Genomic DNA, 22,734 nt, shown 5'->3' on the forward strand with positions numbered 1-22,734 from the left:
ACTCTTCACACGTCATTAAGATCATCATGCTATAGAAACAGCCTAAAATCAAGAGCAAAAAAGCGTCCCTGGGCAGCTGTCTACACATGTGAGGAATTGACACTGCCAGATGCAGTTAGACATTTACTACAAACATGGGGGGGGGGCATAGACACACCCCTGGAGCTCTGAGAGTGTTTATAGAGCTGTGAGTTTAACACTTCATGACTGAGAGCAGAACAGAACACAATCTTCATCATCACACAAGACACAACAACAACAGTGAACAACATCATCATCCTCATCTGGACTCTCACACTGTTTGCTCAAGGTTAGCCTGATGAAATGTGATAATTATTATTAATTCTTAAATATTTGAAATGTACATCATCACATTTGTCTAAATATTATTCTTGTTCTTTCTTTCAGAGTGTAGAGGACAGTACACTGTAACTCAGAGTCCATCATTAATAACAGCAGCTCAAGGACAAGAAGTCAGAATAAACTGTAAAACCAGCAGTAGTGTGTGTGGTAGTCACTTACACTGGTACTTACAGAAACCTGGAGAAGCTCCTAGACTGATGATATATTATGCAACAAGCCGTTACACTGGAACTCCTTCTAGATTCAGTGGCAGTGGATCTGGCAGTGATTTCACTTTGACCATCAGTGGAGTCCAGACTGAAGATACAGGAGATTATTACTGTCAGAGTTACCACTGTTCTAGTAGCTATGTGTTCACACAGTTATAAAGAGTCGTACAAAAACCTCCGTCAGTCAGAGTCACGGTGACTGCACTGATACAGCTGAGAGACACTGCAGCTGCTGATCAGAGGATCACAAACAACACAATGACTTCAAGTAACACATTTTCCAGAGATTATGGCATACGGACATTAATATGAACTGTATTTATGTACCTACATGAACATTTAAATATTAGATCCATCTGCTCTAGTCTGATCTGCTTGAGGACTAAATGTTTAGAACAATGTGCTCTAGACAGAAAAGTCAAAGTTTTCTGAAACTTATTTGATTGATCGAGAAGAATGAAATGGAGGGTTTTGATAACCGTCAGACAGACCCTGCGCCAGGACACACAGCCTGGGGGTTATTTATGTTTTTTAGGGGGGGGTCGGGTGGGGGTTCAAGTGAACGTTCGACATACATTCTTTATTTAGGACTTTACAGCAATAATAGACTTAAATACATTAACTATGTTACGTTTTCCTGAAAGGTCTAGGGGAGTAATGAAACAGCAAAAATGGATGTTGGTGAAATGAATGTGCAGCAGCATGAAGCCACTCCGTCTCCAGACACAGAGTCATTTCACAATAACCACAGTCATCTCATTATTGGCTAAGTTTAATCTCTTTACCAAACACTGAAATTCCTTGAAAACTTGCTTTTTTGATATGAGCAGCCATGACTTGAGTAACCAATATGAAGAGAAAGGGTGATATAGGACATCCTTGTCTTATCCCACGGCCCATATAAAATCTCTGACAGGTACCGTGAGAAAACTGAAAAAAATGGCCAAAACCAAAGTCAATAACTGAACATAAATTGATGTTCAATAGTGTCAAACGCTTTATAAAAATCAATAAATAATATTAAACAATCATCTGAGATAAGGTGTCTATAATCAATTAAATCTAAAATGAATAGTATATTATTTCCGATATAACGGCCTTTCAGAAAACCTGACTGCTCTTCATCAATTATTGTATTTAAATTATTCTTAAGTCTTTTTGCAAAAATCTATGAAACTATTTTAGTATCATTATTTAATAAACTAATTGGTCTCCAGTTTTCTAAGAACAATTTATCTTTGATAGGCTTGGGTATAAGTGTTATTACTCCTTGTTTTAGTGATGCAGGCATTTCTCCCAAATCAATTGCTTTTTTAAAGACTGCCAATTAAAAGGGTGCAAGTGTAATGACTCATCACCAGACGGGGAATCCATCTTGCAAGCTTTAATGAACAACTCGTGGTCGTACAGGCAGGGGTCAAAACCAGCAAACACAACAGTAGAGATAACTAGAATCGTCGTCAAACACAGGCAATAGATCGGGATCACAGGCAAGATTCAGAGTCCAATAAACAATCCAAGGTCAGGAGACGGGCAGCAAAGGTTCAAGAAACGGTAAACAAACAGAACTGGTAAACGGGAAATCAAACACGGGAAATAACGCTTGGAAATGTCAGCCGGAGCAAAACAAGACTTCGCGTTAAACTGATGTGGTTGTGCAGCTTATATAGCATTACTCATGAGCTGCACCTGTGTGGTGATCAGAGTCCAATGCACGGGGTAGATGGGAAGTGTAGTTGTGAGTGAGTGTGTGAGTGTCAATATTCCGGAGATGGAGCCCTCTGCTGTCCAGTAGGGGGAATCACGGGGTTCGTCTCCGTGACAGAGCCCCCTCCCTGCGAGCGACTCCTGGCGCGAGATGGTAGACGACGTCGGGGTCTACCGCGTGGTCGAGGGGCCGGTCTCTCCAGATGTAACCGATGAAACTCAGTGATGAGGTTGGGGTCTAGTATGTCGTCAGCATTGACCCAGGATTGTTCCTCCGGACCGTACCCCTCCCAGTCAACCAGATACTGCAGGATGCGTCCACGACGTCTGGAGTTAAGAAGTTCTCGCACCTGGTAAGTTTCCTCAGTCTCAATCTGGACGGGCTGGGGACTCTGCTCGTGGGACCTCCCCTCTCCCTCCTCTCCAGGGGCAACAGCGGGCTTGAGCAGAGATACATTAAACGTGGGAGAAATGCGATAGGTGTCAGGTAATGCAAGACGGAATGAAACAGGAGTGATCTGATGTGTGATTTTGAATGGACCCACGTACCTTGGACTCAACTTCTTGCAGGGTAGTCGAAGACAGAGATTTCGGGTAGAGAGCCACACCCATTGACCTGGTTGGTATACAGGCCCAGGACGCCGACGGTGGTCAGCATGTTCCTTTTGATGACGGATGGCTCGTTGAAGGTGTACATGGGCTTGGTTCCAAGTCTCCTCACTACGTTGCAGCCAGTCCGTGACGGCGGGTACGTTGGTGGGTTCCCCGGACCAGGGAAACATGGGGGGTTGATAGCCTAGGATGCATTTAAAGGGGGTGATACCAGTAGCTGGCTTGACCAGAGAGTTCTGTGCGTTCTCACCCCAAAGGAGGTACCGGGCCCAATCTTCTTGGTTGGAACTACAGTATGATCTCAGGAGCCGGGTGAGTTCCTGATTGAGTCTTTCGACCTGACCGTTGGATTGAGGGTGGTAACCGGAGGTCAGGCTCACGTTTACAACGAGGGCTTGGAAGAAGGCTTTCCAGAGACGAGACATGAACTGAGGGCCTCTATCGGAGACGATATCTTCAGGTAGTCCGTAGAGACGGAAGACCCAGTTACAGAGTAGTTCAGCAGTTTGCAGAGCAGTAGGCAGTTTGGGCAGGGGAATAAGGCGGCAGGCTTTGTAGAATCGATCAATCACAGTCAGAACTACAGTGTTACCTTGAGAGACAGGTAGATCAGTGATAAAGTCTATTGCAATGTGGGACCAAGGTCGTTGTGGGATAGGGAGTGGTTGGAGTAATCCGGCTGGCAGTTGGCGTGGAGTTTTGTGCGCATTACAGGTTTGGCATTGTTGGATGAAGGCAGTGGTGTCTTTGGGCAATGATTCCCACCAGAACCGGTTCTGAAGCAGATGAATGGTGGCCGTGATACCTGGGTGGCCGGATGCGGGCAGACAGTGCGTGTGGTTAAGTATTTGATCGCATAGAGTGGGTGGTACGTAAACCTTATCAGGAGGGCAAGTTGTTGGAGGTGCATGTTGAGAGTTGTGTTGCTGGATAAGCGTCATGATGTCCCATTGTACGGGTGCAATGATTACCTTGAAAGGGAGTATGGATTCAGGTTCAGATGAGATCTGTTCATCTTCGTGGATACGGGATAGCGCATCTGCCTTTGTGTTCTTGGAGCCCGGACGGTAGGTAACTGAAGAGTCGAATCGGGAGAAAAACAATGACCATCTTGCCTGCCGTGGATTGAGGTGCTTGGCTGAGCGCAAATACTCAAGGTTCTTATGATCTACAAGTACAGTGAAAGGAAAGTTGGCCCCCTCCAGCCAGTGTCTCCACTCCTTGAAGGCCGCCTTCATGGCGAGGAGTTCACGGTCCCCTACGCCGTAGTTACGTTCAGCAGCATTGAGTTTGCGGGAGTAAAAGGCACATGGGTGGAGTTTAGCGGTAGAACTCTGGCGTTGAGAGAGAATAGCCCCAATACCAGTGTTGGAGGCGTCCACTTCGACGAGAAACGGAAGAGATGGGTCAGGATGGTGGAGTATGGGAGCAGTCACAAACAGTCTTTTTAGTTCTTGGAATGCTTGGAGGGCAGCCTCTGACCAGTGTAGCCGATGGGTTCCTTTTTTGACCATTGACGTGAGGGGACTGACCACAGAGCTGAAGTTTCTGATGGAACAGCGGTAGAAATTAGCAAACCCCGGAAAGCGTTGGAGTTCCTTTAGTGTTTTGGGTTCGGACCATTTGAGAACGGCGTTGACTTTGCTCTCATCCATGGCGACCCCCTCTGGACTGATGACATACCCCAGGAAGGTGGTAGAGGTGGTATGGAATTCACACTTCTCCGCCTTGGCATAGAGTTGGTGTTCAATGAGTCGCTGCAGCACAGCCCTCACATGTTGGATATGTTCCTCCAGGGTATCTGAATAGATCAAGATATCGTCAATGTATATGATAACAGTCTTGTTTAACATGTCTCTGAATATGTCATTGACAAATGATTGGAAAACCGAAGGACTATTGACCAGTCCAAATGGCATAACCCGGTATTCGTAGTGCCCATTGGTGGTTGAGAAATCGGTTTTCCACTCGTCCCCCTCCCTAATGCGGATGAGGTTGTATGCGCAGCGCAAATCCAATTTGGTGTAGTATTGTGCAGTTCGTAGCTGTTCCAATGCAGAGGGCACCAGTGGAAGTGGATAGCGAAACTTTACCGTTATCTCGTTGAGTCCTCGATAATCGAAGCAAGGGCGCAAACCTCTATCCTTCTTACGGACAAAGAAGAAGCCAGCTGAAGCAGGAGAAGTGGACGGACGAATGAACCCCTTCTCCAGCTCCTCCTCGATGTACTTGGCCATAGCTTCTGACTCGGGTAATGATAATGGAAATACTCGGCCCCGGGGTGGTGAGGAACCTGGAAATTAGATCAATGGCCCAATCGTGACTGCGGTGTGGTGGTAATGTGTTTGCTTGTACCTTGCTGAAGGCGGTGGCGAGATTGTGATACTCCTTGGGCAGATTGGGAATGCTGGTGGACTCCGAGTCTAGCGTGACGACTTGCACAGGCAAGGGAGAGATGGTCGTAAGGCATGATTTCTGACACTGGGTGCTCCATCTAAGAATTTGTCCCTCTCTCCACGATACATGAGGGTCATGCAGTCTGAGCCAGGGCAAGCCCAAAATAACAGGAGTGTTAGATACAGGGAGCACGTAGAATTGAATGGTTTCTTGATGTAGCAGACCGGTAAACATTAACAGTTCTTGAGTGAGGTGAGTAATCAGTCCAGACCCCAAAGGGCGTCCATCTATTGTGGCTACAGACAAAGGATTTGTACATGACATTAGAGAAATGTTATTCTTTTTGGTAAATTCTTCAGAGATAAAATTCCCAGCTGCTCCTGAGTCAAGTAGAGCAGTGGTAGCCACACGATCGTTGTTAGGCTTGATCACAAGAGGGACTGAGACACAGTTTAGGGGACTGACTGAATTTAAAGATGCACTCACCGATTTAGAAGTGCCAGAAGAGCGACGTAACGGGAAAGTAATTCGTTGATGCCCCGGAGCACCACAGTAGAGACAGAGTCGGTTGGATATGCGGCGGTGGCGTTCCTCAGCTGTCGGATGATAGGAGTTGATCTGCATGGGTTCCGTAGTTTCAGCGGATCGTGTTGTCGTAACGGGGAAGAGGCGTTGAGCGCTGACATGGCGGGAGTGTTGTAGATTGTCAATGGTGATAGTTAGCGAAATTAAATCATTCAGGGTTCTCCCCTCATCACGGCAAGCGAGTTCGGTTTGCAGTTCGTGATTAAGCCCCTTGCGAAATAATACTTTCAGCGTGTCACTCACCCATGACGTTTGAGCAGCCAGTGTACGAAAGTTCATGGCATATTCCGCTGCTGTTAATTCTCCCTGCGACAACTCAAGCAGATGCTCACCCGCTCCTTTCCCCTCTCGGGGGTGATCAAATACCTCACGGAATCGCACCAGAAAGTCAGTGAAAGTGGTGAACGCTCTTCCATCCTCGCGCCATACAGCCGTTATCCATTCCAAAGCTCCTCCCGTTAATAGTGAGCAAACTAAGGCGATCTTACCAGCATCGGTAGTGTAAACGGTAGGTTGTTGCTCGACGAACAGCGAGCATTGCAGTAGGAAGCCCTTACACTTGGTAGAATCCCCGTCAAATTTCTCCGGGTAAGCCAGTCGTGGATTAACTTGCGCTGGTGTTCCTGCCGCGTGGGCAATGGCGGCAGCTGCCGGTGGTGGTGACGTTACGGCAGTGCTGTGGAGGCTTTGAACAGCCTTTTTACAGTTCCTCTGTGATCGAAGTCAAACGATTCAATTGATGCTGGTTAGCAGCAACTTGACTTGCCTGGGCTGCCATTGTAGCACACAGATGATCGTAAGCCGCTGGATTCGGTTGTGGCGAAGTCTTCTGTAATGACTCATCACCAGACGGGGAATCCATCTTGCAAGCTTTAATGAACAACTCGTGGTCATACAGGCAGGGGTCAAAACCAGCAAACACAACAGTAGAGATAACCAGAATCGTCGTCAAACACAGGCAATAGATCGGGATCACAGGCAAGCAAAGGGCAGCAAAGGTTCAAGAAACGGTAAACAAACAGAACTGGTAAACGGGAAATCAAACACGGGAAATAACGCTTGGAAATGTCAGCCGGAGCAAAACAAGACTTCGCGTTAAACTGATGTGGTTGTGCAGCTTATATAGCAGTACTCATGAGCTGCACCTGTGTGGTGATAGGAGTCCAATGCACGGGGTAGATGGGAAGTGTAGTTGTGAGTGAGTGCGTGAGTGTCAATATTCCGGAGATGGAATCACGGGGTTCGTCTCCGTGACAGCAAGTTCATTACAAAAAAGTTTTATAAAACTCCCCTGTCAAATCCATCATTTCCAGGAGATTTATTTTCTTTACGACTTTTTATACAATTTGTGATTTCCTGAATATTTAATTCTTTATCAAATACATTTTTGTAATCTGAAGTAATCCTATTAATATTGGTGAATAAATTATTAATGTCCGTGTTTTCTGAAAATAAGCATTTTATAGCGGTCTCTTTTACTTGATCCTGGATGTCTTGAACTACTTCCTCCATAGACATAACAAAAGTATCAACAGTAGTCTGACTAACACCTGCAGCTTGCAATTGTGCTATTGCTGATGCACACAAATCGGTAGTGTTTTTGCTGGGAACTGGCAAAGAACTGTCCTTTGAACATGTAGCCACATCAGTATTACTCGGTAGCCCAACTGCATTATGAACAACAGCATCATCCTCTACACATAACAAAACTTCACCTGCTTCATGAACTCTTTTTAAGTGTTTGCGAAAACCTGAAAAAGTTGCAAATTCTAAACAGCAACCTGCTTCACCACATTTCAGTCTAAGTGATTTGCCAGGCAAGAGCCCATGAATTAACTTTAGATGTCGAACAAGAACATTTGTGTTTTTCAGACAACAAAAACAAACAAAACAAATAATTTTTCCCAGCAATCAAATCTAACGCAGGAATCTAGCTCTGAGTTCAGCAACTCTTGGGCACTCTTTGACTTTGCCAATGTCAATCTGAAAAACTGTTGTTTGTACAAAGGTGTACATGTTGTGCAGGACTTTGCTGTAAGATGCACCAAACACAAAGTGCGCTTTGAAAAGTTCATCAAAGGCACTGAGACCACTCACTGATTTGCACGGTATGGCTTTCTTGTCGAGAATGATGTAGTATACATGAATGCTGTTCTTCTTTGGACCCATGGCAAGCAGGTATGGCTGTGTGCTTTCTTCAATTGAGTCCAGGTGCTCTTGTATGTTAGTACCAGCCTAAAGATAAAAAAATAAAAAAAATAAAAAATAATAATTAAATCAGCTCTCCAATTGACTCTCTCTACATTCACTTTTCACAATACAATTAGCCCAACAGACACTGATTTTCGGCAGACTACAGGAAATGACAGTAAAGACCAAATTTACCTTTTTGAAGATGACGAGGTGTTTTTCTGCTTGAGATGCGGACATCTTTCCAGGTCTCTTTCTGCCTTGTGGTGAAGGTGGGATCAAATGAAGTAAAAGAAGAATAGAAGCAATGTCACTGTTCCATCCTGAAAAAATAAAATAAATGACATCAGAAAAAAAAATACATGGAGAAGTCTAAACAATCTTATACTGAACTCTGACAGTCTAACCTGCATCCCCTATTTCATTCTCCTTCACAGTCATTTCGGCACAGTCAATCAAGTCCTGAAGAGCTTGGGAGGAGTTAAGACTTTTGCTTTGCTGAATAACTTTGTGCATGAATGTAGTTGGCCACCTTTCTAAAAGCTTAGAAGTCGTCTTTTCACCAAAGAGCAAAACAAAATCCTGTTCAATCTGCAAAAACATCATAAACATTCATTAATACAAACACAATAAAAATGTTTCAAACAACTTTACAGCTCAAATAACGTGTTTTAACAGAAGAATTCATAAAGCTCAAAAATGTGTGACTATGCACATACATTGTAGTTTTATATTTCTTTGTAAATGGTAATGAACTAAATTCCACAAATGTTGTCAATTGAGCTGAACTTGCATTATACCTATAATATATGTTTTACCCCAACCCAATGACCGGGTTAAAGAAATTCTCGTATCACCACATAGACATGTTCTCTCACCAGGCCTTGAACATCCAGGAAGCGTGGAAATTCCCTCAACACATCAGTGCTTCTGTTTGGGTCTTGAATCATCTTGCGACGGTACTGAAATGTCTCCTTCATTTTGATCTTGATGGTGTCCACTTCTGAGGTGTGTTTCATTAGAGAAACTGCTTCTCTACACTGTTCTTCAGTGAAAATAACATCTGTGCTGGATGCAGCCTCTCTTTCCGAAGTTGGGCCACCACTGAAAGACTGTGAGGAACGTCTACAGTTCTCTGATGATGCACTGTTCCTCTGAATGTTCTTTATTTTCCAAGTCAGGTAACCTTGTCCACTTTGAGGGTCATAATAATGTTCCTTTAAAAACAAACACATCTTAATCAATACAAAGGTGACCAACTACCCCATAACTAGATTTTAACAAAAATTATTTGCACTTACATATCCATTCTTTGTGTAGGGATCACGAAGATATGGAAACAGGGCAACGATTCCTTGGGCATACATTTCCCTAATATTTCTGGGTGGAGATGTGCTGTCAAAATAAAACAATGAAATTTAAGTATGTCTGCAAGTATGTCTGTTAATTAGTTACCCTAGTATTCTGCTGTGGTATTGAGAATTGAGAAATCTTTACATAAATCAGTCATATAAAGTTTTGGTCAACTGGCCCACTCATAATCGTGTTAAATAATATTGAGATTACAATATTGGCCAAAATAATTGTGATGATTTTTGCCATAATCAAGCCACCCTAGTTAATGTTCAGTTTCTTACACAGACTGATTTTTTGACTTCATAAGACCTCAGTGTATCATCATGAGCCATGGGTATTAATTTAGTGTAACCTGATATGATTTGTTTGACTCTCAAAGGAATGCTAAGCATTGACTTGCATTATCTAAACCTCCAAGGACCACAGTATCTGCTAAAAATATTCTTTATTGTTTTTCTATAAAAAAAAAAAAAAAACCTACATCTTGGCATGAATATAAGGATGTAGGGCTGTTTTTTTTTTTTTTTTTTTACTTATCGAATTTAAAAAATCTGCATTTGAATTTTAGGTGTGCGTCAGGCAGACTTATCAGTTGGGCACGCGATGCGACGATGAAGTGTCATTGCATTTTAATGCTTTTGTTAGCCTATCCAGCTGAACCCACTAGATGCGGTGCTGCTACGTTGTTCATTCAAAATATTGCGGAAAAAGAGAACAATCGATGCTGGGAAGATGTTGTGTATGTCAAAACTGAAGCCGTTCACACAAAACATTTATCGCATTTTCTAGAGGGACATATATCAATGTTGCACTCGTCTCTCACACAAGATAGCTGCATGTAAAGCTATGTCAAATATATGCAAGTTCAACTTTTAAAAAACATGTCTCAAGACTATATAGCAGTTTTCCCTACCCCACTGCATATCAAGTTTTTACACGAAGAAAGTATTCTTTTTGATTGGTTTTTGGTCCTTTGTATTAAACTATACATACATGCATGATGCTGTTTTGTTTCTAATTGTTTAAGCAAGTTTAATAATTATATATGGTTTATAAACATTATTTTAAACATTATGCAATTTTTTCAAAGATAGTCCTTTTATTTTATTTATTTTATTTTCACTTTCATTTGGTGTAAACTTTCACTTTAATTGATCAAATGTAGTAATTAGAATTATTGTTTTATTGCTCTAAATGTGACTTGGATTACTCAAGGGTTAGCTCACCCAAAAATTAAAATTCTATCATTAATTACTCACCTTCATGCCATTCCAAACCCGTAAGACCATTGTTCATCTTCGAAACACAAAGTAAGATATTTTTTATAAATTCCAAGAGCTTTCTGACCCTGCATAGACAGCAAGGGTCCTACCACAGTCAAGGCCCAGAAATGTAGTAAAGATATTGTTAAAATGGTCCAAGTAACATCAGTGGTTTAACCGTAATTTTATGAAGCTATGAAATATTTTTGTTCGCAAAGAAAACAAAAGTAATGACTTTATTTATGCTTTAACAATGTCCCTACTAGGTTTCAGTGTCTGGGAAAATTTAAGTTGCATTGCTCTCTATGCAGGGTCAGAAAGCTCTCGGATTTAAATAAAAAATATCTTAATTTGTGTTCCGAAAATGTACAAAGGTCTTACGGGTTTTGAACGACATGAGGGTGAGTAACTAATGACCGAATTTTAATTTTTGGGTGAAATAACCCTTTAAGAAGCTGACAGATCAGGGCCCGTATTCACAAAACATTTAATCTTACCACTAAGAGTTCACCTAAACTGCAGTAAAAGTTTTTAGCTAATAGTTTTCTCTTAAAACCTATTAGGACAAACTTTTAATTAGGAATACAGAGAAGTCTTAAGCTCAGAGAAAAGGCGGGGTTGACCTTGTTGCTGTGGATGATGTCAGCATGCTTACTAACTATGCACACAGTGATTGGCTGATAGTCTCTGTCAGAGAACGCAATATGATGCCATATTCAAATAAAGATTTAAAAATAAAAATGTTAATTGCCACATTCAAATAAAGATTTTAAAATGCAAGTGTCATATGTTCAGCTAACGGCCTCTTAAACAATTAGTGAATATGCATATAAACAGCCTTTTAATAAACAGAGTAGAATAATCGTGGCTGATAGTAATACATGCAAATGTATTAGAAAACCAAACTGGACACAAGCACAGCTGTTACTTCTTGCCCAGCAGGTTAATGAAAACAAGGATATAATCAAAGAAAAAAATGGATTGGGATAACCTCCAAAACCAAAGGCGATACCTTTTTAAAAGCTCATTATCGTCAAATGTTTCTAAAATATTTACGTTCTGAGGCAGACTGCTGCCAAAAGCCATATTAGGATAGTTTGTGGCTTGGTCTTAGTGACTTAGGAGTCCTCTTCACTGCTCTTAAGATTTCACAGATTTAGGAGCTAGTTTTAAAGGGGGGGTGAAATGCTATTTCATGCATACTGAGTTTTTTACACTGTTAAATAGTTGGATTCCCATGCTAAACATGGACAAAGTTTCAAAAATTAAGTTGTACGTTTGAAGGAGTATTTTTGTTCCAAAAAAAACTCTTCCGGTTTGTCACAAGTTTCGGAAAGTTTTTTTCGAGTATGGCTCTGTGTGACGTTAGATGGAGCGGAACTTCCTTATATGGGTCCTAAGTGCGCGCTCTTCTGCCGGAAGAGCGCGCGCTCCCGTATAGCAGAGCACTGAGAGGCTGAGCACAGCCTGATCAGAGCGAGAGCGTCGCGAAAAGTCACAAAAGAAGTGTGTTTTTGGTTGCCAGGGCAAGACAACCCTGCACAGATTACCAAAAGAGAAACAGCATTAAGGGACCAGTGGATGGAGTTTATTTTTACAGAGCATCAACGGCGTTGTGCAAGTGTTTTTGTTTGTTCCCTGCATTTCGGATTGCACATCGTTTATTTCTTAAGGGTAATGCAGTCCCAACGGAAAAGGGTCACGATTGTGTGTTGGAACCACATGCGGTGAGCAAAACTGCTTCAAATATCTCTGTGTTGTTAACTTAGCTATAACTTAGTAAACAACATGCAATGTTGTCATCAAACTGCTGTGTTTTTCCGGGAAAAATCGGTACAGACTATCTTTCTCTTATAAATATAATAAAAATAAAGACTTTTTGGAGTTATGAAGGATGCAGTACTACTCTATAGGTACTCAAGATTAACAGGATATTGAGTGAAAACGAGCATTTCACCCCCCCCCCCCCCTTTAATGATAAAATGCTTTGTGAAATACTCTTAGAGCAAAAATTTAGGAGTCCTAAATTTAGGACTGACACACACATTTTTTTAAAGATTTTCTTCTAAATTGGTGAGTTATGAGCTACATTAAGCCTTAAGATGTTTTGTGAATATGGGCCCAGATCTTCTAAAATTGTCATTTGTGTTCTGTGGGAGAATCTTTTGGGACGGCATCAGATTACCTGTGTTTTTCAGCCATATCTGCAGTAAGAATCTTGATCATCTTTCTCCTGGTGCTGTCAGTCAAGCTTTTGGTTTTGTTGTATTCCCTGATGATAGCGTCTCCACCAGGTTTAGTCTGCAGGATTTTTTGGACCAACTGCAAAGAGTTACGTAATACAATCATTGACAAACCATATCCCTCTCAAGAACCATTCTGAAATAATCCATGTGACTCCAGTGGTTCAACCTTAATTTTATGAGGTGACAGGAATGTATTTTGTGTGCAAAAACAAACAAATGACTTTATTAAATTTCTTCACTCCTAAATCAATCCGTAAACAGTGTGCTTCCAGGATGGGGTTCTTCTGTCCTTCAGGTTCTGTCCTGCTTTAGGCTCTTTTAAATGGATGTTAGTTTACCATTTCAACGTGGACTTTTTACAGATTGATGAAGAAATTGTTGAATGAAGTCATTATTTTTGTTTTTTTAGCTCAAAAAAATAAAAATAAAAATCCCATTCCCATAACCATAAATTTAAGGTTGAACCACTGGAGATACATTAATTATTTCAAGGATGTTTTTACTATATTTCTAGGCCTTGAACATTGCAGCTGCATCAGTTGTCAATAGAGGGAAAGATTTCCTTACTAATATATTAATTTGTGTTCCAAAACTGAATGAGAGTCTTACGTTTTAGGAACAACACGAGGGTGAGTAATTTATGACAGAATTTTCATTTTTGGATGAACTAACCCTTTAATACCCTGCAAGTGATGTGTTCTTTAAAGCAGCAAAACATTCACCATGAAATCAAAAGCAGTCACAAAAGACATATATAATTGACAAGATTTAAGCAATGTGTCTTGGCTTACTAGTTGTGACTATCATCCAAGTCATGTTGATGCCAGGTGTGAAAAAGGCCAGAGATTGTGTAGTCAGTAGTCACACAGTTACATTTCTTGTTTTTCATAGTCAGGTTTAAAATTTGTACTGTAGAATAATATAAAATGCAAAAATCACAGACTCACAATTCTGGCTTCATCTTCAACCCTCTGTTGCTTTCTTGAAGGACTTCCATCACTTAGAAGACTGGTGTCATCAGATTCATAGTTTGCATTCTGCAATGAGCTTTCTTCACTTGTCACAGAAGGGACCTGGGCCAAATCTATTGAAAAATAATTGTCATCAAATGACTGTTAAAATAAAGCTCTTTCTGATTCTGAAAACAACCACAAAACCTTGTGCAAAATTTAGGTGATAGCCCTGCTGTCTTGCCGCCGTTATGACAAAATTACATACACAATATTAAGTGCGAAGGACATGCAGAACACAAAGGGCATTATACAATTCACACGTTAGTATTGGAAGACTGAAAAGTGTTTTTATATACGCTCTATTTTAAGTTTTTATTTAATTTATTCGGTGACATAAGGCAACCCGCCTTCATGGTTATGACACATTTTTATTCCGTTTAACAAGTCCTCTCCTCAATACATCGGCTGCATTTTTTTAATGGTGGAATTAGGAGCCGTTTCTCAATATGCATTCTTGTCTGTACTTGCATTCTTGTGGACTTGTGAAAAGTCATCAGTTGTTGCCCAAGTACTGTTCTAATTCAAAGTTCACATCTAGCCAAGTACAGTTCAAATCCCCGGATGTGTTATTGTTCTTGGGATGCTTCCCCTTTTATCAAGGATGCATCAAAATGTGACTTGTGTGAACTTGAGGGAGCAGGTAACCCACAATGCATTTTGCAACAACCAGCGAGCGTTAATGGCAGAGGACAAAACCCGCATAATTTTCAAAATATTACTATTATTGTTTCATGAAATGTACATTTAAGGGTTTTTCAGGTGGGAACGTAGGCTAGTTATTTAAAACTCAAATCTGCAGTTTATTTATAAAGATGGTGCATATTTGAAAATTTGCTTAGCCTATTTCCAGGTGATCACCGGGCACTCAGTGCTCATATATACCGCCGAGTGCAGTCTCACCTCACCTCAGCTTGTCCTTCTGACATTTGCCACTAGCTTGGATGTGTCTGTAGTAGTTAAACATGAAAAATCATTTGTTTTAGCTGTATCTAACAGACAATCTTCATAAATCTATTATTTGTTCCTGGTCATATCGTTTGGGCGGAACACAAATTTTAGTTTATATTAACTTTTATATTACAGCGCTGATGTAGCATACATTTGCCTGAATTGTTTGCTTTTGTCTTTATTTCCTATTATATAAGCCTCTTATATTTCATACTTATACTTTTATACATATTTAATGGCTATTATTTTTTCATTAAAACTGACATAACCAAAAGAGGCAGCGTAGTCATACATTAATACATACAGTAAAGATAATCAGAGTGTATATATATATATATATATATATATATATATATATATATATATATATATATATATATATATATATATATATATATATATGCAAATATTGCCTGAACCCCATATTAACGTTTTTTGTATTTGTGTGTGTATTTTATATTTTATATGTGGTTGTGTTTTATATTTCATTTTGTTATAAGTATACATACAGTGAGTGAAGATAATCTAAATATATCTGCCTTACCTGAACTACATTTTTGTGGCTATTATTGTTTAAATGAAAACGAAGAAGCAGTGGTGTTTGATATTTTATTTCATCTTATTGTAAATACAGTAAGGATAACCGGAGTAGCTAAGGCGAGCTGAGTGACGTTATCAAGTACGCAGCTGTTCCTTTTACAGACCTTGCGTCCTCCCGTTCTTAGGAGTTTGCACTCCCAAGTCGATCTTGCCAAGTCCGAACTTTGCGTTCTTGGTATTGAGAAACGGCCAGGGTTTGACTCGATAAATGCGTAAACCATCGCATTAACGCGTTTTCAGTAATGTACATTCATTAGCAAAAGGAGTTTCACACTTATTGGTTTAGCAATAAAAACGGGTTTAAATGTAACTTGTCGTTTGATATTCGCCAATTTAGGGACGTTTCTAAAATTACACACAACGTTTCTAACTTAAATAGCCTTTGAAGATAACGACTTAAACTCATAAAACCAACTTTAAAACTGTTCATATAGGTGTCAAATTTGATGCGCATCCTTTAGATTTTTAATATTTAGAAAAAAATATGGTCAAATCGTGTGTAAAGGGCCATTTGTTTTAATACTGAAAGGGCTCAAAAAACATTTTTTAAAGCTCAATAGCATTTACAGTCACACACACACACACACACACACAAAGATAAATTACCGTGTGACGAGTTTTCGAATCGAAGAATAAAAACGCCTAAATTTGGCTGCTTTATAACCTCCTCGAAAACATCCTCATCAACTTCTGTGTAAGACGAATCATAGAGCCTGGTCTCTGCGCGTTTGGAGGCAGGAATTCCGAATTTCACAAAGGCTGTGAACAAACCAAAACGAGTTTCAGTTTAAAATTAAAAATTCTTAAAGTCAATGGCAGCTACAAACACAACTAAAAATTCATTTTACAAGTAAATTAACAAGTTAACGTTACCTTCATCCAAAAAATCAGAGAGTTTCAGGTCGGCGCCAGAAACTTTAACAAACTTTTGTTCATGGTTGAACTTCACTTTAATGAGCATCCTTAATCCTAAAAGAAACATCAGCAGAACAGTTATTTCTAAACGTATTCGAGATAATGTGTATTTTTTATTTAAATAATGTTAACACAAGAAAAGCGCGGAAACAGACTTACCTTCTCCGTCGCGTGCAGACAAAATGGCGCAATTGCCCCACAAGGCAGTCGTTGAGGGTGGAGGCAAGACAATTTGGCGCGTCTTTTTGCACTTTTAGTGTAAAAATAAAATCACATAATGTTGCACCCTGCAACTACAAAGACAGGGTGTACTCATCAACACTGTAGATTGTTAATTCAACTTTTTGGGAGTTATTAACATTTAACACTGCATTTTTTACACTGGTAATTTTACTGTGTAGCAAGTCAAACACCTCATAAGTTGGAAGAGGATAGTAGTCAAGCAAATGTTCTTGGTTAACACAAAGATAATAATTTTGAGCTAATCCTAATTCACAATAGACACCAATGTCTCTCAACTTGGCAAAGGCATGTTTCTCTGCAACAAAGTACACAGACTCATGTACGACAACCACTAGAATAATCCTTCCAGCATAGAGTTCATCATCATGCTTTTCAAGCAAAACAAACATCCCCTTTTTGTGCCTTTCACTGTGATTTCATTACATGCCACTGTAGACTGTGAATCAAAATTGTAACTGGCCACTGCCTCTCTAATCCTGTCACTGTAATCATCAATATAGAATACTACACCCTTCTGTATCTGTACAACTGGAGGGAACATGCTGCCTGCACCTAGATAAGCTTGCAGAAGTTGGTGTCTCTCTGCAAGAGTTTTGCAAAGATTTTTAAATTTGTGCAGTTTTCTGGCACACTTCTTAAAATAACTGTGCTTGCTTTCGAATCTCAAAGTCCAGAGGCGAATTAGTGGACCAAAGTGGTGTATAAGGTCAGGGTAATGACACATGTAATGATGCTTAGGTCGTAAGGGATTATCAGGGAAGAGCTTTTGCCTGGTGCAAATGTATTCTTCGATTAAAACTTTGAGATATGCAACCTGCCCTGTTGTTACAGCTGGTGCACAAACAAGCTCCACTATCTCTCTCAGTTGCAATATCAGTTGCCATACCTAATTTCTACATGGATCTTTAATCCTGTCACCAATTAAGAGAGGTAGCATTCTGAGAAAACACCAATTCTGGACAGCATGTCCACTTAACTGCTCACTTCCGGGGGAGAGTTCGCCTGGTTTGTCATTTGCATCATTTCCTTTGTATTTGAACTGATTTTTGCATCGATTCAATTGCAAATATGTAAAATGCTTCTCCTCAACTAAACGACCAACAAACAAAGCAAGGTCATAAGAAACAACACCCTCAAATAGATCGTGCCCTAGACATGGTGGGAGCCCAGGCTGACAAACATGGAAATGTGCAAACTTGTTAAAAGGAGAGTCCCCTTTGATACCAAATACAGAGCCAGCAACAGCAGTGTCTAAATCTTGGACATGGCTTTTATAAGACTGCACAGTTCTTGCAGTACCACAAAGGTTTGGCTCATTCACAAATGTGGTTTTATTTATCTCACAATAAGATAATAATAAAGTGCAGAAATAATCTGCACGGCTGAAGTTTTCCAAAAAAAAAACCTATACAATGGGATCCCAAATTATCTCCGGAAATGGCAACAAGAGTCCCTTTCATGATTTTACCACTGGGCATTGAAATGCCAGTTTCCTCTAGAAATGTAAGATCCTTGATCAATGGCTCAAAAACTTTGTTTATACCAAAGTATTTGAAATCATTTTCCCTACAAAGAAGCACAAGTTGCATGTGATCTGTAGTTGATCGATTGTGTGGCAAAATATCAGTCAGAGTACAGTAGACAGCTAAAACCTTATGTTTTTTCTTCCCTGAACCAAGAGGGTTTACAACCTCAAAGGCATCCTGATATAAAATGAGGCCAAGAGAATCAGAAGCTGTCTTCATTAAACTATTACTCTTAAATCCCTCACCATCCTTAACATCACGTAAAACCTCTCCAGGAGTGGGTGGTTGAGAATGCGTGTAAGCATGCTGTTCTCGTACAGATGTGGTTTTGAACAGTGCAGCCAATGTTTCCTTTATAGGTATATACTGGGCAAAACACTCTTTGCCATTTTCATCATTACCTAAAAACAATGGCACAGGTTCAACATAGTCAAAATGACTTTTAAAAAAAGAGTTTTTTTTTTTTTGGTCTGTATTTAACAGCTCCCTGTTATAAAACCTCAGAAGATCATCTCTTCGCATTTCCTCAATGATGTTGCTAACAATAGCCTCAGAAATTTCAAGAGCCTTTAGTTTCTCACAGGATCTTAAGTGCATGTGACAGACCAATTTCATGTGCATTCTGAAAGTCCTCAATTATTGTTGTTATAGTACTTGCTGGTAACAACAATTTTGATTGTAATTTAAAGTACAGAAGTGTAATATTTTGTAGGAACAATGATTCGTCGACAGCAAATGGCTCTTCACATTCAAATCTGTCTTCATCGGGTGTCTCTAAACAAGGTTGATTAGAAATGCAAAACTGCTCAGTGGGAGCAGCATAGAATCATCAAGATCTTCAACATGTTTGTGTTTCCTTGAAATATGAGCTGCTAAACTAGACTCAACTGTAAAGGTAGAACTACACTCTCTGAATGGGCATTTAATTTTGAGTCCTATGTGTGACTTTAAATGCTTAATGAGGGAGGTTAAGCTGTTACACACAATTTTACAAGATTGAGCTACACTCTTTAATGGAGCATCAAATTGCTTGCTAAGAGATGGGCCCGATCCTTTATGATCTCTATACATGTGTGCTTTCAGAACGCTATCTTTATTGTATATGCGAGTACACTGAGAAATGCCACACTGATATCTGTAATTTGGAGTATTACTGTGTAAAGTCGAGGGGGAGAATAAAATAATTTTTAAAAAGAAAATAACAAAAGTACAAAGACGGGACAATAGCCAAATTTACCTATAAAACTGAAGTAAAGTTAGTCAATCGCAAATCTCTCAGTAATATATTTTCGTTGCAGGTGCACCGTCTTTGAACTTGAATTGAAGTTCACAGGAATTATTCAAAATTGATGACAGTTTTTCCAGATATATACGAAGTGCAACCGAAGTAAAGTTAGTCAAGTATCTCTTTAAAAAATGATATTTTCGTGGCATGTGCGTTGTCTTTGAACTGAAATTCACAGGAATTCACAGGAACGTTATAGCTATTCAAAATGAATGATGACGCACTTTGTTTTCACTCAGATACGAAAGTCTACACGAAAGAATACAATTTTAAAATGGAAATAATAAAAGTACAATGACAGAAATAGTACATTTTACATCTGAAGCAATAACTGAAGTAAAGATAAAGTCAAGACGGTAAATAATATATCAGCAGAACTTCTCGTGTGCGTCGTCTTCTAAGTTCACAGTGATGATAATGCAAAATGGATGACCGTGTCGAGCTACCCTGGGACATCCCGCCCATTCTTCAAGTTCAAACTTTTAGCCATGCACTAGAGACTAGCCTATTATTTCTTTCACCAAAAAAATGTTCACCTCTCTCCAAAGACGTAATAAATTTTGATTACGTTCACTTAAAATAATTGCACAAAAAAAAAAAAAAAAAAAATTGCAAGCCGTCCTTTAACAAAACTTGGTAACAAAAACATAATTCATCATAAACAACTGCTGTAAAGCACTTTTATAAGTTTTTAATGTCATTTTTCGCTGCTTTCATGCCAATGTCAGGGACTTTCAACCACCACTATGAAACGCTAACTTGCCAGATCTCTAACATCGCATAAATAACTGCTTAGATCCATTTTTTTTTAACTATATGCACTTTTTATTTACCTCGTAACTTACCTTTATACATCAGATAGCATCGTCAATGCCAAGAGAATATTCCTGCGTCGTGTCTTGTCGTGTCATCGTGAGCTAAATCAAAGAGAGCATATGATGTCAGACTTATTAAAGAACGGAATATTCGCTGTTGGAGCGTTATGTAATAATTTCAAATAGGTAATTACTATTTTGTTGGAATAATATTTTCTTTTTTTGAAGAGAGAGCATACTTACATGTAAAGTAGCCAGACTGAAGATGGCGCCTTCGTTCTGAGCTGAATAGGTATTTTTACAGTTATTTGCTGTCATATCACAGCAGATAGTTAATAGTCAGTGAGTGAATCCGCATTACTGTGATATTACAGTAAAACAATAAAAACAGTATTTTACTGTAAAAAACCACAGTTAAATATTGTGAAAGTCTGGAAATATTTAACAGTGTACTCAGGCCAGGGTCTTTTGGCACAACGGGCAATACCGGCATGGATCCATTTTTACCAGATCTGGACCATAGAATTTTGAGGGTGCACTCTTGTCATAAATTAATCTATTACTTTTCCTACATAATTTTTGACAAAAAACCTTGGCAAAATATATATTCAGGAGTCTTAGACCTTTCCAAAGATACATAGTTTGTCAAGATTAGATTAGATTTAATTGTACTATAGTGAAGTAAATGTAGGTGTCCCGTATATGGGACGGGGTGACATTTAAAGAGTTAAGGCAATCATTACAAGCATCTTACATAATAATAAAATATTTTACTGTTTTACGGCACTGATATTTGTTTTTGTTAAGTTGTTATATGAAGATGTGCGACTGTGCATTTTTTCTTTCTTTTTGATATTTTAGCAAAATTAAAGTTTATTTAAAAAACACTACCCCAAGCAGTACAAGTCTCTACTTCTAGAGCTTCCTGTACATAATATTCACTAAGCTTAAAGGGTAAGTTCACCCAAAAATTTAAATTCTGTCATTAATTACGCACCCTCATGTTGTTCCAAACTCATAAACCGTTCGTTCATCTTTGGAACACAAATTAAGATATTTTTTTGATGATTTCTGAGACCTCTCTGACCCTCCCATAGACATCAATGTATTTATCATGATCAAGGTCCAGAAACGTGGCAAGAAGATTGGTAAAATAATCCATGTGATAACACGGGTTAAACAATAATTTTACGAAGCTACGAGAATACTTTTTGTATTGCAAAAAAAAAATATATATATAATGACTTTATTCAACAATTTGTCTCCTTGATTTCACCCTGGTGCCATTTTGGAGAGGATCCATGCAGCGTAACACATGATGGAGCTCCTCATGAGGCCTCGTTCCACAAGAGTCGCTGTTAGTCGCTCGCAGTGCTGATGTTTCTCCAGTGAGCGCTGCTCTCTCCTGAAGATGAGCGTATCTGAGTGTCCTGTGTCAGGCAGGATTCACATGAGTCTAGTGCTGCAGCTGTAGTCATTTACAACTCAATACTGAAAGAGAGCTCTAGTGTCAAAGCACTGGCTGATCTTTCAATCTGCTGTGTTTGCTGCAACATTCAATAAAGCTTCTCAACAAACTCCATTTGTGTCTGACAACATCATTCAACTAACAGATGAAGATGCATGTAGTGTTTGTCCAGGTGTTTTTCAGAAGCTCGATCAGTAGCAGTAAATCTAGTCAAATAAAGCTCTTGGGGTTTGAACATGGTCTCTGGAGACAGAGCTGCTCTATTCTGAGAGGATCACAATCACTCCACCCTGACAATGCAAATGAGATTTTCAGCTCACACTCCCAGAGTCACTGTTTGATTGGTTACATGATCTGGACTGAAACACACCAGTTTCACTTCTGCTGTAGACCAGCAGTCCAGGTGAAAAGGAAATATATTTAAATTGTGCTTTTTTGGACATACTTACAGTAGTCTATTTAAATTATGCTATATTAAATGCATATTAAATGTATTATTTTGAAACAATAAATATATTAAGGATATATCAAAATTAATTAATGTTGTATGAAAGTACATAATAGATAAGGCCTCCTAATATAAAGTGGGACCAACTATAACAATAAAAATAACAATTTACTAACAAGTGTTAATATACCAGAATATTTTGAATTAATACAATTTTTATTTTTTATTTTTATTTTACACTAAGTAGACATCGAAAACGCCTCTTTTACCGCCGCGGGTACTGCCGGCGCAGCGTTTGTAAAGTGCATTTGCAGCTTTTGACCGCTGAGTGGCGCTTTAACCACAAGTTATCAAACAAGCCATCAAAGCACATTTTCGCAAATAGATGTCAGTTTTGCCTTGCTGATGTGTTACATTTGACTGCTTCAGTCACCGAAAATGAAAGAAAAACACTATAGTTTAAATATTTAATATATTTAATATTTAATATTCACAGATGAAAGTTTGGTATTTATGAAGTTATGTGCATTTCTTAGAACGAGAAAG

The 22,734-nt window shown here is 39.3% G+C and overlaps 1 protein-coding gene and 1 gene segment (V, D, J or C); one reads left to right on the plus strand and one right to left on the minus strand.

Moving 5' to 3' along the window:
- Positions 1 to 22,734, plus strand: part of LOC128013754 (Ig kappa chain V region Mem5-like) — a 120,918-nt gene that overhangs the window by 13,283 nt on the left and 84,901 nt on the right. The window contains 1 exon segment of the V gene segment in view: positions 409 to 718. Within this exon segment, the coding sequence occupies positions 409 to 718 (310 nt within the window).
- Positions 7,316 to 17,974, minus strand: LOC128013741 (uncharacterized). Its single transcript, XM_052596931.1, has 9 exons — positions 16,362 to 17,974; positions 16,095 to 16,247; positions 13,875 to 14,011; positions 12,867 to 12,982; positions 9,365 to 9,458; positions 8,942 to 9,280; positions 8,471 to 8,654; positions 8,259 to 8,386; positions 7,316 to 8,108 (listed from the first exon to the last, which is right to left on the minus strand). Exons 1-9 carry the CDS (start codon positions 16,468 to 16,470, stop codon positions 7,791 to 7,793), a joined length of 1,578 nt encoding a protein of 525 aa, XP_052452891.1. The 5' UTR covers positions 16,471 to 17,974; the 3' UTR covers positions 7,316 to 7,790.

Source organism: Carassius gibelio, chromosome B25 (genome assembly GCF_023724105.1).
Source record: "Carassius gibelio isolate Cgi1373 ecotype wild population from Czech Republic chromosome B25, carGib1.2-hapl.c, whole genome shotgun sequence".
Taxonomy (NCBI): domain Eukaryota; kingdom Metazoa; phylum Chordata; class Actinopteri; order Cypriniformes; family Cyprinidae; genus Carassius; species Carassius gibelio.